The sequence below is a fragment of the Impatiens glandulifera genome, chromosome 1, assembly GCF_907164915.1.
Source record: "Impatiens glandulifera chromosome 1, dImpGla2.1, whole genome shotgun sequence".
Lineage (NCBI taxonomy): Eukaryota > Viridiplantae > Streptophyta > Magnoliopsida > Ericales > Balsaminaceae > Impatiens > Impatiens glandulifera.
Genome location: NC_061862.1, coordinates 152,499,253 through 152,512,666, shown reverse-complemented (window position 1 = coordinate 152,512,666; position 13,414 = coordinate 152,499,253). Strand labels below are relative to the sequence as shown.

Sequence of the window (13,414 nt, the reverse complement as noted above, 5' to 3'; positions counted from 1 at the left end):
TAAAATAAACTTATTTAAACTCCCTTTTTACTTTCTCCTTCCCAAACAATGTTTTAAGCATTCAATCTAATACCTTACACATTCAATCTAATACCTTACATACTCAATCTAACACCTCACTCTAAATTAATTATATAAAAAATAAAAATAAAAATTATGAATGAGCTTGGGGTGGGCTTAAGCCCAACTCAGCCACAACGTGTATTCGTCCATTTAACTAACTAATATATATATATAATGATGCTTAAATTTTAAAATGTGAGAGTTGTGGTTAATTTGATATATATGTGAGAATAAATTGATAATGGGTCGAATTGTGGATTAACCCGTCCATAAACTTAAAATGGTAAAAAAAAATTAAAAATACTATGGGAAGTAACCCGAATTCCTCCCCATAGCAGGAGGAGGGGCCATTGGATTCAGACCACCAAAAGTAGGTGGCTGAGGACCACGATTGAAATTGAAGAACCCATTGGAGCTACCTTCGCCACCATTATTATTAAAGGAGCTAGTTGCCGCTAGCAAGTGAAGCGGGTTGGAAGCCTCGGACATGTGTTGGGCAACCATGGCCTTCACATTCTCGAGAGAACCCTTGAGCTGCTCGAGTTGAGCATAGCTCATCTCCTCAATGGAACGTTCCCACCATCTTTGCTCCCTTCCAGCACGCAAGGCTTGGGTAATGGCCTCCCCGCGCCTTTTCTCAGCCTCCAACTGTTCCTGAACCGCCATTAGTCGAACATTCAGGTCCTGGATGTTAGTCTGCCTGTGAGCCTCCACAAGCTGTTGAGTCTCGTGGGAAAGCCCCATCGAGGAGGAGGATGGACCATGAGTCCCCATAAATCGAGCAGCCAATTCCTCGACGCTCGGGTGACCAAACGAGAATACCTTCTTCCCCGGTGAAAACACAATCATCAACATCTCAGCACCACATAGTGTGGTAAGTTCGCTGGATTTCTTAAACAATCCAGTCCTTCTCTTGGAGAAGGTCACTTGAAGGTTACTCTCGTTCTGCATTTTAGCCATGGTGATTCTTTGACGTCCCTTACCAGTCCTCACCATAGCTGGTTAATTACAAATTAATCTCAAGTTTAGATGAAATATGAAAAGAGGAGATGTGTGTATGCATGGATTAGAGAGGGCCTATTTATACAATTAAATTAAAGATTTGCACGCTCCTATGCCATCTGTGTGTAATCACAAATATCTAATCTAGTGGATGTAAAATGCTCCACATGGACCAGCTATTTTTTAAAATCTTATTTTTTTACTAAATCTATGTATTAAATTTTTTACTTTCTTTTGCATATTTTTTTCTTATATTGCAAAAGTTTTTACCTATATTGTTTATTTTTATTACAAAAATCTTAATAATATTTTCTTTCCATCACTTGTTTAAGATTAAATAAATATTAAAGATTTACTTAAAAAGATTATTTTCATTTAGTGTATAATTTTATATTAAATATGTATTATATTTTTATTCTTACTCAGTTTTAAATTGAAGAAATGGTAAAACGACAATAAAGTTTTAAATTGAAGAAATGGTAAAACGACAATAATGTAATAGTTCTATCTATTTTACCACAACATTTAAAATTTAAATGAGATAAATATTTATCATTATTACGTTAATTATTAAGAATTACTAGATATTTTTTAAAACCAGACCTGCAAAATGTTTTTTAGAGTTATGCAATTAATTTAATTGGTATATTACATTATAAGATTTAGATTGTGTTTAGTAAGATTTAGATTGTGTTTAGTGCTCAAATTTTCTAACTTATGTTGTGTAAAAGATCTAAATTACGAGGAAAAAATTGTCAATTGAAATTACATAGATTAATTTGTAATTTGATTTAACATATAAGTTAAATAATGAACTATATTTATATTATAATTTTGTATGTAATAAGAATATAATATAATGATAAATATTATTTTATCATTTTAATTAAAATGATAATACAAACTCTAAACTATTTATTTATTATTCTCATTTTGTTATTTATTTTTTAAATCATTTTTAATTTTTTTCATTACTATATATCATCTTTGTATTATTATTTATAGTATTCTTAATTAGAATATTTAAAATAATTAATGAGATTTTGATTTAGTAAAATAAATTGATAAAAATATATTTCAATTAAACGGTTAATGTAATTTAATTATTTTTTAATTGTTTTAAAATGTAATATAAATAATTTCAATTTAATATATATATATATATATATATATATATATATATATTAAATTGAAAATTTTAGTTTAAATATATATTATTACTTCTCATCACTTTAATTATTATATTATTATTTAAATGATATTATCTAAAAAGTTTATTGCATGTATGCAAAGTACAACAACATTAGCATATATTTTTTTTAATAGTTTTTACTTTAATTAAATTAAAGAATTGCAATATTAAAGTAATTGGAGTTACCAATCTAACTAAAAGAAAATATAGACATAGAAGAATGAGAAGGTAAAAGAAATAAAAAGGAAAAAAACACATATGCGACAAAATATGATCAAATACAATAAAAGATGATCCATATATACATGCAACACAAATACGACAAAAGATGATCCAATCATCGATACGACAAAAATAATTATCCAAATATAAGCATACAACACATATACAACAAAAAAAAAATCCTAATATACGCATGCATATAATATAGTTACATGCAAAAGATTATCCAAATATAGGTATATATCACAAATACGATAAAAGATAATCCAAATATACGCATATACAAACATTAATGAACATGATGTACAAATGATATTGATGATATTCTAGACTAAGTTCAAATAAACAAATATAAACATTAATCAACTCTAATATTCTTGAAGAACAAGAGAACTATAATATAATTTGACCTCAACTAGAGTCATTAGATGTAACTAGCATTTTTCCCGTGCATTTGCACGAGTATTAATATAAAAATCGTGAAAAAAAATTACGGATAACATTTTTTATTTTATTTTTAACCGTTTTAAGTTTATGAGTGGGTCAACCCACAATCCGACCCAAGTATCCATTTACTCAACACCTATATAGATTAGTTAGTTAAAAAGTTGAGCTTATATTAATATTAAAACGTCCCGCGTTTATCAAATTTGGTGTTGAATTTAAAATATAAAGTCTTTGTAGCCTAGGTGGTTAAAGAGTTGTACTTGTTTTGTTAGGTTGTAATTTTATTTTTAGTCGTTTTAAATTTAAAAACGGGTCAACCCACAATCCGACCCAAGTATCCAAATTAACCACAGCTCTTGACCCGCCAATCCGGACACTTTAAAAATTAAGCATCATTATATATATATATAGATTAGTTAGTTAAAAAGTTGAACTTATATTAATATTAAAATGTCCCGCGTTTATCAAATTTGGTGTTGAATTTAAAATATAAAGTCTTTGTAGCCTAGTTGGTTAAAGAGTTGTACTTGTTTTGTTAGGTTGCAAGTTCGAAACATACCTCTAGCATTTTTAATTTTATTTTTAACCGTTTTAAATTTAAAAACGGGTCAACCCACAATCCGACCAGAGTATCCAAATTAACCACAGCTCTCGACCCGCCAATCCGGATACTTTAAAAATTAAGCATCATTATATATTGTTAGATAAATTCATACCGGTTCAAATAAACCTAACTTAAACAAACTTCCTACGCAGGAACAAGGAACCGGACCGGATGAACAAAAGAAAACCAAGTGAAGAAACCGAACCGGTCAAGCTACCAAACCGATCAAGAGTATTCGGTACATGACCGCAACAGAGGAAGGATCGGCCAAAGCCTAAAAGCCAGATCCATCAAATAGCCGATCAATCCACAAGACCGGAAGAAGTCCGGTCACTTCACTATCAAAAGATACTCGGCCAAGTCAAATGGCCAACCTAGGCCAAGTCAAGAGGCCGACCTGCACAAGAAGACACTTTGGGTATCTGTTGAGAATGATACCAAAGGAACAGACTGAATACTTCCATATCCATGCAAGTCTGAGGAAAGACTGCAGGCTGCAGAAAATAGTACTACCGGATCCTTCTACTTCGGGATAAGCCAGAGAGGAGATCTTCAAAGTACAGACAACTGTCCAAGCAGACAGTGCCTACATTGAGTAAAAGACAAACCCGACAGGTTTGCTTTACAGACCGGCAGGTCTGAAACAGGATGCCAGGTCTGAGATTGACCGTCAGGTCTGAGGAGAAGACCGCAGGTCTGAGACACTGAATCACTGCATCTCTGATCAGCCAATCAGATTCAAGGCTTCGAAATATGACCGTTGGCATATTTCACCTATAAAAGGAGGCAGTTGCAGAAGAGTAAATGCGGGACATTAAGTGAGACAAGTGAAACATTAAGTGCATTTACTATAAGTGATAATAGTGTCCTATTCTAGAAAGCCTAAGTGCTGAAAGTTAGAATTTGTTCTACAATTTCGGTGTAAATTGTACGAGTGTTATCGAGCAGAAAATAAGTCTCGATCGGATTGTATTTGTATTCCTTAGTGAATATCCTTCTCGCGGTTTCGAGAGGAAGGGGTGACGTAGGAGTTTTATCTCCGAACATCCATAAAGTCTGTTGTGTCATTTACTTTCTGTTGGCTTCTTTACATAACCGACTAATCTAACAACATCACTCAGAACCGAATCCATACTGACCATACCGAATATCCAGACAACCGAAACCGACCCACCATTCTTCAAATCTCCATCATCCGAAACCGACTCCGCCTATCATACACGTGTACCGCTTCAACTTGAAAGCAAACCTCTTCCGCGCTTGAACCTAGTTCAAGGGTTTGTGACAGGTTGTGTAGTATTGAAACCCCGGTGTTAATCTCTAACAGGATTAATCACCACCCTACGAGTGAGAACCGCTAACCGGTCCAACCCCCGGTCCACCAGCGGCGACCTAGATCCTAACAATTGGTATCAGAGCAGTTAGTTTCAATACTCAAGCAAACATGTATCAAGATAGGCCTCCAATGCTAGAAGGTGATGACTTTGCCAACTGGAAGGCACGCATGCACCTGCATCTAGTCACCTTGGATGATGAAATGGAATCCGTTCTAACCGAAGGACCGATAGTCATTGATAAAGACAGAAAAGAATGGACAGCTGATGATAGGAGAAGGAACAATCTGGACAACCATGCAAGAAACCGGATCTCCAACAGCGTGGACAGAAATACATACTGCAAGATCAGAGATTGCAAAACTGCGAAGGAGACTTGGAACACGGTCATCCAGATCTTTGAGGGAAATGAAAGAACAAAGGAGAACAAAATAATGGTGGCCACACAGAAGTTTGAAAGCATCAAAATGAAACCAGGGGAAACTATGAAGGAATACAGTGACCGGTTCACCGGTGTATTAGATGAGTTAGCAAATCTGGGCAAGAAATACGACAACAAAGAGGTCATTATGAAGGTCTTGAGATCTCTTCCGAGTGCTTGGGATATAAAGACGATGGTCATGAGAGAATCAAAGAGCCTACGTAAGATGAAATTATACGATGTATTCGAAGATCTCAAGGCTTATGAGTTCGAGATGAATTCCAGAACTGAAGAGGAAGTCTCGGCCTCAACGTCAACTAGAGCACTGTTCACATCTACGGAACCGGCTGCACCTGCTCCTGTTCCTATATCTACATCTGCACCGGTACCGACTCCTGCACCTGCACCGATCAGAACCGCCGAACAGTTTACTGAGGACGCCATGGCCATGCTTGCACAGAAGTTTGGGAGGTTCATGAAAAGGAGCCAACCAACAAACAACTACTATGGTGACAAATCCAATATAAGATGTTATAACTGTAACTGTATGGGACATTTTAAGTGGGAATGCAGGAAACCAAGGAGAGATACACAGAAACCAGACTACCAAAATAACCGGAACAACTATCAACAAACCGGTGAAGGAAGTGAAGTACCGAAAGCACTGATAGCCGATGATGGAGGAAGCCTATGGGCTCACAGTGACAGTGACGATGACCTCACATGTCTCATGGCAAATGAGGAACAGGATCCAAAGAAACGGTTAGGAAACTCTGAATGGTTCTTGGACAGTGGTTGCTCCAGGCACATGACCGGAAATAGCAATCTGCTAACCGACATTAGATCAGTAACCGGTGCTCCTATCACTTTCGGTGACAACTCTAAAGGTAAAACCGTGGGCAAGGGTAAGATTGTCCATGGTAACCTAACTATTGATAATGTACTTCTAGTTGAAAACCTACGTTTTAATCTACTTAGCATTAGTCAGATGTGTGATGCCGGATACACAGTAGAATTCCTTAAACATGCATGCTTAGTTAAGAACTCTCAAGGAATAGTACTACTAACCGGAAATAGGATAGGTAACATCTACAAGGTAGACTGGAAAACTAGAGTAGAACATCCTATATGCATGATAGCTAAAACTGATCAAACCTGGCTATGGCACAAAAGATTAAACCACCTAAACATGAAAACCTTAAACTACATTCGTGGTAAGAAACTAGTTGAAGGCATCCCGGATATAGTATTTAACCAGGATAAGGTTTGTTCAGCATGCCAGATGGGTAAACAAACTAGGTCATCATTTAAAAGTAAAGGAAATCTCCAATCTAGCCGATGCCTAGACCTTCTTCATATGGATTTATTTGGACCAATTCAGGTCATTAGTCTAGGCGGTATGCTCTACACCATGGTAGTTATTGATGATTACTCTAGATATACATGGGTCATATTTCTACCATCTAAACGTGAAACGGTATCAAACCTAATCAACCTCCTTAAGCGTTTGCAAAATGAAAAATCAACTCGTATAAATTGCATTCGTAGCGATAGAGGTACCGAATTTACTAATAGCACATTAACTGCATATCTTGATGAATCCGGCATTAGACACGAGTTGTCTAGTGCTAGGACTCCTCAACAAAATGGCCTGGCCGAGAGAAGAAACCGGACTCTCAAGGAAGCCGCACGGTCCATGATAGCCGACTCCGGCATTGCTCAGAAATATTGGGCTGAAGCTATCAACACTGCATGCCATACACAAAACCGGTCTTTGATTAACAGATTTCACAACAAAACACCGTATGAGGTTTATTTTAACAGAGTTCCTAAACTTAAATACCTCAGGATTTTCGGTTGTAAATGTTATATTCATAATAATGGTAAAACCCAACTTACTGCTTTTGATGCAAAGACCGATACCGGCATTATGCTGGGATACTCTTCAGTAAGCAAAGCATATAGAGTGTATAATAATAGAACTGCAACCATGGAGGAAACAATTCACGTTGTTTTCGATGAATCGGCTGAAAGCAACACTGCTTCATGCTTTGATCTACATAACAGACTGGAAAATAACGATATTCATTCTGATAGCGAAGATGAGACCCCGGTCTTCAGGGGATTTGTCCATGACCTAATGGGTAATATTGATACCCAGCCGGATCAAGCTGTTTCACAGCAGGAAGCTGACACTTCGGTCCAACCCGAGGAAGCCGGTCGGTCTGACAATCTTGGTCAGCCTACCGACATGTCTAGCCTTGATCAATTAAACGGTAACTTGGTAGACACCCTTGAACTGAATCTCAGAAGAAACAGTAAACATCCTCCTGAGCAAATTATAGGTGACCCTTCAGAACCTGTTCGAACTAGGAGTCAACTTCTGGAAGGATATTTTAACTCTGCTTTTATATCCCAGATTGAACCGAAAAGAATAGATGAAGCATTGTCAGATCCGGATTGGATCTTGGGAATGCAAGAAGAGCTAAACCAGTTCGAGAGTAGCAAAGTCTGGTACTTAGTTCCCAGACCGAAAGATAAATCGGTCATAGGAACAAGATGGGTATTCAGAAACAAACTCAATGAGGACGGTCTGGTCACGAGGAACAAAGCCAGATTAGTGGCTCAAGGCTACAAACAGGAAGAAGGCATTGACTTTGAAGAGTCATTTGCTCCTGTAGCCAGGATTGAAGCCATTAGGATTTTTCTTGCATTTGCTGCTTTCAAAAATTTCAAAGTTTTTCAAATGGATGTTAAAAGTGCATTTTTGAACGGTGATATACGTGAAGAAGTGTACGTTGAACAGCCACCCGGCTTCAAGAACGCTGCACTTCCAAACCATGTATACCGGCTAAACAAAGCTTTATACGGTCTAAAGCAAGCACCAAGAGCCTGGTATGACACACTAACCGCATTCCTAGTAGAGCATGATTTCACCATCGGTTCGGTGGATAAGACCTTGTTCAAATTTGAAAAGAAGGAACATATCCTACTTGTTCAAATCTATGTAGATGATATTATCTTTGGTTCCACCGATCCAAAGCTCTGTGATAAATTTTCGAAAATGATGACTGACAAATTTGAAATGAGTATGATGGGAGAATTAAGTTTCTTCCTAGGTCTTCAGGTTAAGCAACTCAAGGAAGGAACATTCATCAGTCAACCGAAATATACCAAGGAGCTTCTAAAGAAATTCGGTATGGACACCTGCTCCTCGGCGGCCACTCCAATGAGTTCATCCATTAAATTGGACAGAGATGATGAAGGGCAATCAGTAGATCAGATTGCATACCGGGGCATGATCGGTTCCCTGCTATATCTGACAGCAAGCAGACCGGACATCCTGTTCGCAGTTGGTGTGTGTGGGAGATTTCAAGCAAATCCAAAGCAATCCCATTACACAGCCGCAAAAAGAATACTGAAGTATCTAAAGGGCACACCGGATGTCGGTCTGTGGTACCCAAAGGACTCATCATTCAATCTAACGAGCTACTCAGACGCAGACTATGCAGGCTGCAAGATTGACAGAAAGAGCACCAGCGGAACATGTCAGTTCCTTGGTGACCGACTGGTATCATGGCATAGCAAGAAGCAGACATCCGTGGCTACATCAACCGCAGAAGCTGAATACTTGGCGGCCGGAAGTTGCTGTTCTCAACTTCTCTGGATACAACAGCAACTGAAGGATTTCGGCATCACAGCCGAAGAGTCCCCAATTTTCTGTGACAACACAAGTGCCATTGCGATTACATACAACCCGGTTCTCCATTCCAGAACCAAGCACATCGACATAAGGCATCATTTCATTCGAGAGCATGTCACGCTGAAGCATATCCGGCTGGAATACGTACCCACCGATCAACAAGTAGCCGATATCTTCACAAAGCCTCTACAGGAAGCTAAGTTCTCTCAATTTAGACTTACTCTCGGTTTAACCGACATCAGTCAGATCCTTCCTAAGGATACTTAAAAGGAAAACCGGCTTCGACAGATAAAACAGGTAGTTCTTCATAAGCTGCTGATCTTTGAATACTCAAGATGCCTATGGAAGAACCGCCCAGCCCATCAGACAGAGTAAACCGACCGGCTACTTGGTGGAAACACCAACTAACCGCATCGGGATGAACAACTGATGACTGACCGGTTCGGAAGCAGGTCATCCCAGATTATTTGAATTTCACAGATATGGAACAACTACCAATGTTTATAGATATCTGTTCTGAAATGTTGCCTTTTTAAAGAAAACTGGTCGCGCCTAAAAAGACGTGAAGATCTTTTGATATCTTTCATGGTTCAGGCCTATGACCGACACCTAGACTGCAAACATACTCATTTTGGTGAAAAACCTTTTATCCTGCAGTTAATACATGTCATTCCATTTAATGCCTGGATATTAGGGTAGCCCCTAAACTAGTATTTAAAGAGAGCACTCTCTCACTCAATCACTCACAAGACAAAAACACCCTCTCTATCACTAAGGCAAAACACCCCTTCTTCCTCTAAGGCAAAATGTCTATCTTTACAAACATCTTACAAGTGAACTTCGAATCATGCTCCAGTACAGATCACTATGATCTATACCGAATGATCAAGCAACTGGAGGATACCGGCCTCCAGCACTTCCTGGATGATAATCAACTCATCTATCCTCAGTCAGTCATTGAGTTTTTCAACAATGCCAGGGTGTACCGTGGGACACCCTACTTCAACACCCACATTCAATCAAAAGTGGGGGGTGCCCTCTTTGACTTCACCGAGCAAGACTTTGCTCGGTGCTTCAATCTGCCCAAACAAGGGCTCACGGACCTCCATCCTCCAGCCGACACCAAGGCTGAAGTCTCTCTCTCTCTCTCTTGGTCAGATGAGCCCGTCGATGATCATGGCTCCAAATATCCCTTGAGGGCTGAATACCAGCTCCTCAATGACATAATTGGGAAGAGCATCCTCGGAAAAGATGTAACCTACACATATTGCACGGTAACGTTCAATATGATGGCGGCCATCATAACAAGGACGCCGGTCAACTGGTCCAGAGTGATGTTCGATACCCTGATCTGGATAATCGGTACCAGGTCGGTGGCGTTTATCCCCCAGATCAGCCGGCTGTTTGAAGAGCTCGGGGTCCCAACCTGTCCAGGCGAAGGATTGGACCGCAGCCAAGTGTTCACTAAGGAAACCATCGACTCGTTCTACGATCGGGTTGAAGAGAGGAGGAACCGTTAAGTCACTCATTCTTGCATCCGGTCATTTTGCTTCATGTACCGGATGCACCATTAGACTATTCAACTCTGACCATATCGGCATCATCCACGTCCACTTCGGTTTTATTTGTGTTTTCTTTAACCTCATCATTTATGTATGTCATTTTCGGTGTTGTCTCTACAAGTGTTCAGTCTCCATCTAATCCATATCATTATGTGTTAAATGCGTTTAACAAGATAATCCAATTTAATGAGATAACTCCCAACCACCCGCATATTTAACTCCCAACTAATCTGGTCACTTTACAACTACCATTTACCTCGGGCCTTGCAAACCGCCGCTTCCCCATGTGATTTGACAAGGAAAAGATTCTCTTTCTTAATAAAACAAAACTGACCATCAATGCACAGATTTTCCCTCCAAAAACCGACCCTATATAAGGAGCCATTCCCTTCTCATTTCATCACACCTGAAAGTACAAAATCTCTCTCTCTCCATACCAAAATCATGCCTAGCAGAACTCTGGGAAATTTTCTGTGCATCGACTTCGACTCATGCACGGAAATAAGAAATTGTGATACCAAGACAAGAATCATGTATGACTCTCTTGTTCAATCCGGCCTTCAACCATTTCTTGAGGAGGCCGGACCTATCCTTATCGATGATGTCAAGGCCTTCTTTCGAAGCGCCTGCATCAGGGGCAAGTATATCGTCTCGACTGTCCGAGACCACACCTTTTGGATCGACGAGGATGAATTTTCTTCACTCTTCGATCTACCCGCTGAGGGTTTTTCTGACTTCCCGGCCGTTCAGGACCCTGTGGGAACTGAAACCGCACTTTACCTGTCGGCCACTCATCTTCCGGTGGCACAGTTTGGGCCAAAAACCCAACTTGCTAGTCACGGTCAGCTCTTGCTCGAAATCGTGACCAGGTCAATCCTATGTCAATCTCCCAATCAACGGTATTCCAGGAATACCTACAATATCATGATCAACATCCTTCGCAAATCGCCCATTAACTGGTCATCGGTCATCTGGGAAAACCTAAAGAACATGGTGCTGACCAAGAAGGGTCTCGGGTATGCACCGCATATCAGCAAGCTGATCCTTGGGTACCGACCGGAGTTCGGACCGGGCACACCGGCCTCCTCCTCGAACATTCTCAACTGTGTTTCGGCAAGAGAACGAATCTGGAGAATGCCTGTTGAATAGACTATATCTTTCGTTGTCTCTATATGCTTATTCATGTACCGAAACTTATGATCGGTTGTCTTCTTCTAATATTTCCTGAATCTCATTATCTTTCAGTTTAAATAACCGAGTCCTCTTAAATTCCTTGAACACTCATCTAAGTAACCGGTTCACATCTTCTATCTATAACCGCTTACTTGTCCGGTTTATAAAATCTGCTTAGACCTGTTAAAACACCAATAAATCAAAATATCTGAATAAGCTTAGAAACAGATCTGCCATTCGGTCTCAAAGAAATGATTACGTGACCGATGACATAGGCAAAGGACTTTGGAGGGAAAATCTCCCGCCCAAAGACACCGCACACCGTCTCGTACAATACCACGTCCTTTCATTTTGGAGGGAAAATTTCCCGCCTATTCATGATGGGACGGTTTGTCTTCCAAACCGCGCCTATAAAAGGGGGCCTTCGTCATATTTCTCTTCATTCTCACAAATTCACTTTCTCTCTCTACACTTCTAAAATCTTTCGAAGCCGATTTCTTTCGTTTTCAGAATCCTCAAAACATGGGTCGTCGTGATGCGGCATTGTTCAAATTATATTCTCAAGTAGATTTTGAGGAGATTCGGCAATATGGAACGACCGAGGCAAAAGAAGTAGCTAACCGGCTGATTGAGACCGGTTTGGAATATCTACTTAACGGTCCTCACATAATATACAAGGAAGCGGTAGAAGAGTTCTTCAAAACCGCAACCATCTCCTATGACAGGATCCTCGCAACGGTGTGCGGATCTCAAGTAGAGATTACCGAGGCAGTAGTGGCCGAGAGTTTGCGTCTCCCAACTACCGGCATGGATGCTATAGCAGAGATGGACGAGGATACATATAGAACAGCCTGCCAACTTCTGTCGGCAACCAACGAACCGCTTACCACATCCGGAAAGAAACAGACGCTGAGACCGGAGCTCATTCCGGCATGTGACGTCTTTGCCAGGGCGATCCTGGCAAGGGGAGGAAACTTCAGTAATCTAACCAGGGACAAAATAAAGATGATTTTTCGTCTGATGGATGGAACGGAGATTAACTGGGCAAGGGCGGTGTTCAGCAACCTTATGGAAATGGTAAGACCGGGCTCGGACAGATCTTGGGGATATGCTGTACAACTCGGTAAGATATTCTTACATCTGAAGATCAAACTCGGTCCTGGTGTTGGAATACTAAAACGCAGCATCATTCGATCAAAGCAATTTCTTCCACGAAAGCCGTCGGCTTCCAGCTCCACAGGTGGACGAAAGAAGAAAGCCGCAAAGAAAAAGACCCCGGCGAAAGAAAACACCGGAGGGAAGAGAAAAGAAAAGGTAGTTTTCGAAGACCTACCTCAACAACCAGAGGATGAGGAGTGGGCTGATGAGGAAGCCGAAACAGAGGGAACCGAATATGAAACGGTCCATGAGGACGATCTCTCGGCTCGAAGTCCAACAGATGCCGAACAAAGTTTCAATCCTGAGACCACCGAGGGTGGGGAAGGGAATCATGAGGGAGCCGATAATGAAGGCCTCAGCAGGGAAGAAGCCGATGATGCCGAGGCCGAAAGATTAGCCCAGAATATCTTTCAGGGCATCATCAGGCGGAATGAAGACGTTATAAACTTATACTTGGAATGGCATGAGCACCGCTTCAACACGAACTATAATAACATGATGAGGGACTTGAACCAAGAGGATTGCTTCGCCAG

The 13,414-nt window shown here is 40.1% G+C and overlaps 1 protein-coding gene across 1 annotated transcript; it reads right to left on the bottom strand.

The window, feature by feature from the left end:
- Positions 1 to 366: 366 nt before the first annotated feature.
- Positions 367 to 1,059, bottom strand: LOC124911430 (agamous-like MADS-box protein AGL62). Its single transcript, XM_047451915.1, has one exon. The coding sequence runs from the start codon at positions 1,057 to 1,059 to the stop codon at positions 367 to 369; it is 693 nt and encodes a 230-aa protein (XP_047307871.1).
- Positions 1,060 to 13,414: the final 12,355 nt, after the last annotated feature.

Coding starts and splice junctions, on each gene's coding strand:
- LOC124911430 (XM_047451915.1), bottom strand. CDS start 1,059: ATGGTGAGGACTGGTAAGGGACGTCAAAGAATCACCATGGCTAAAATG.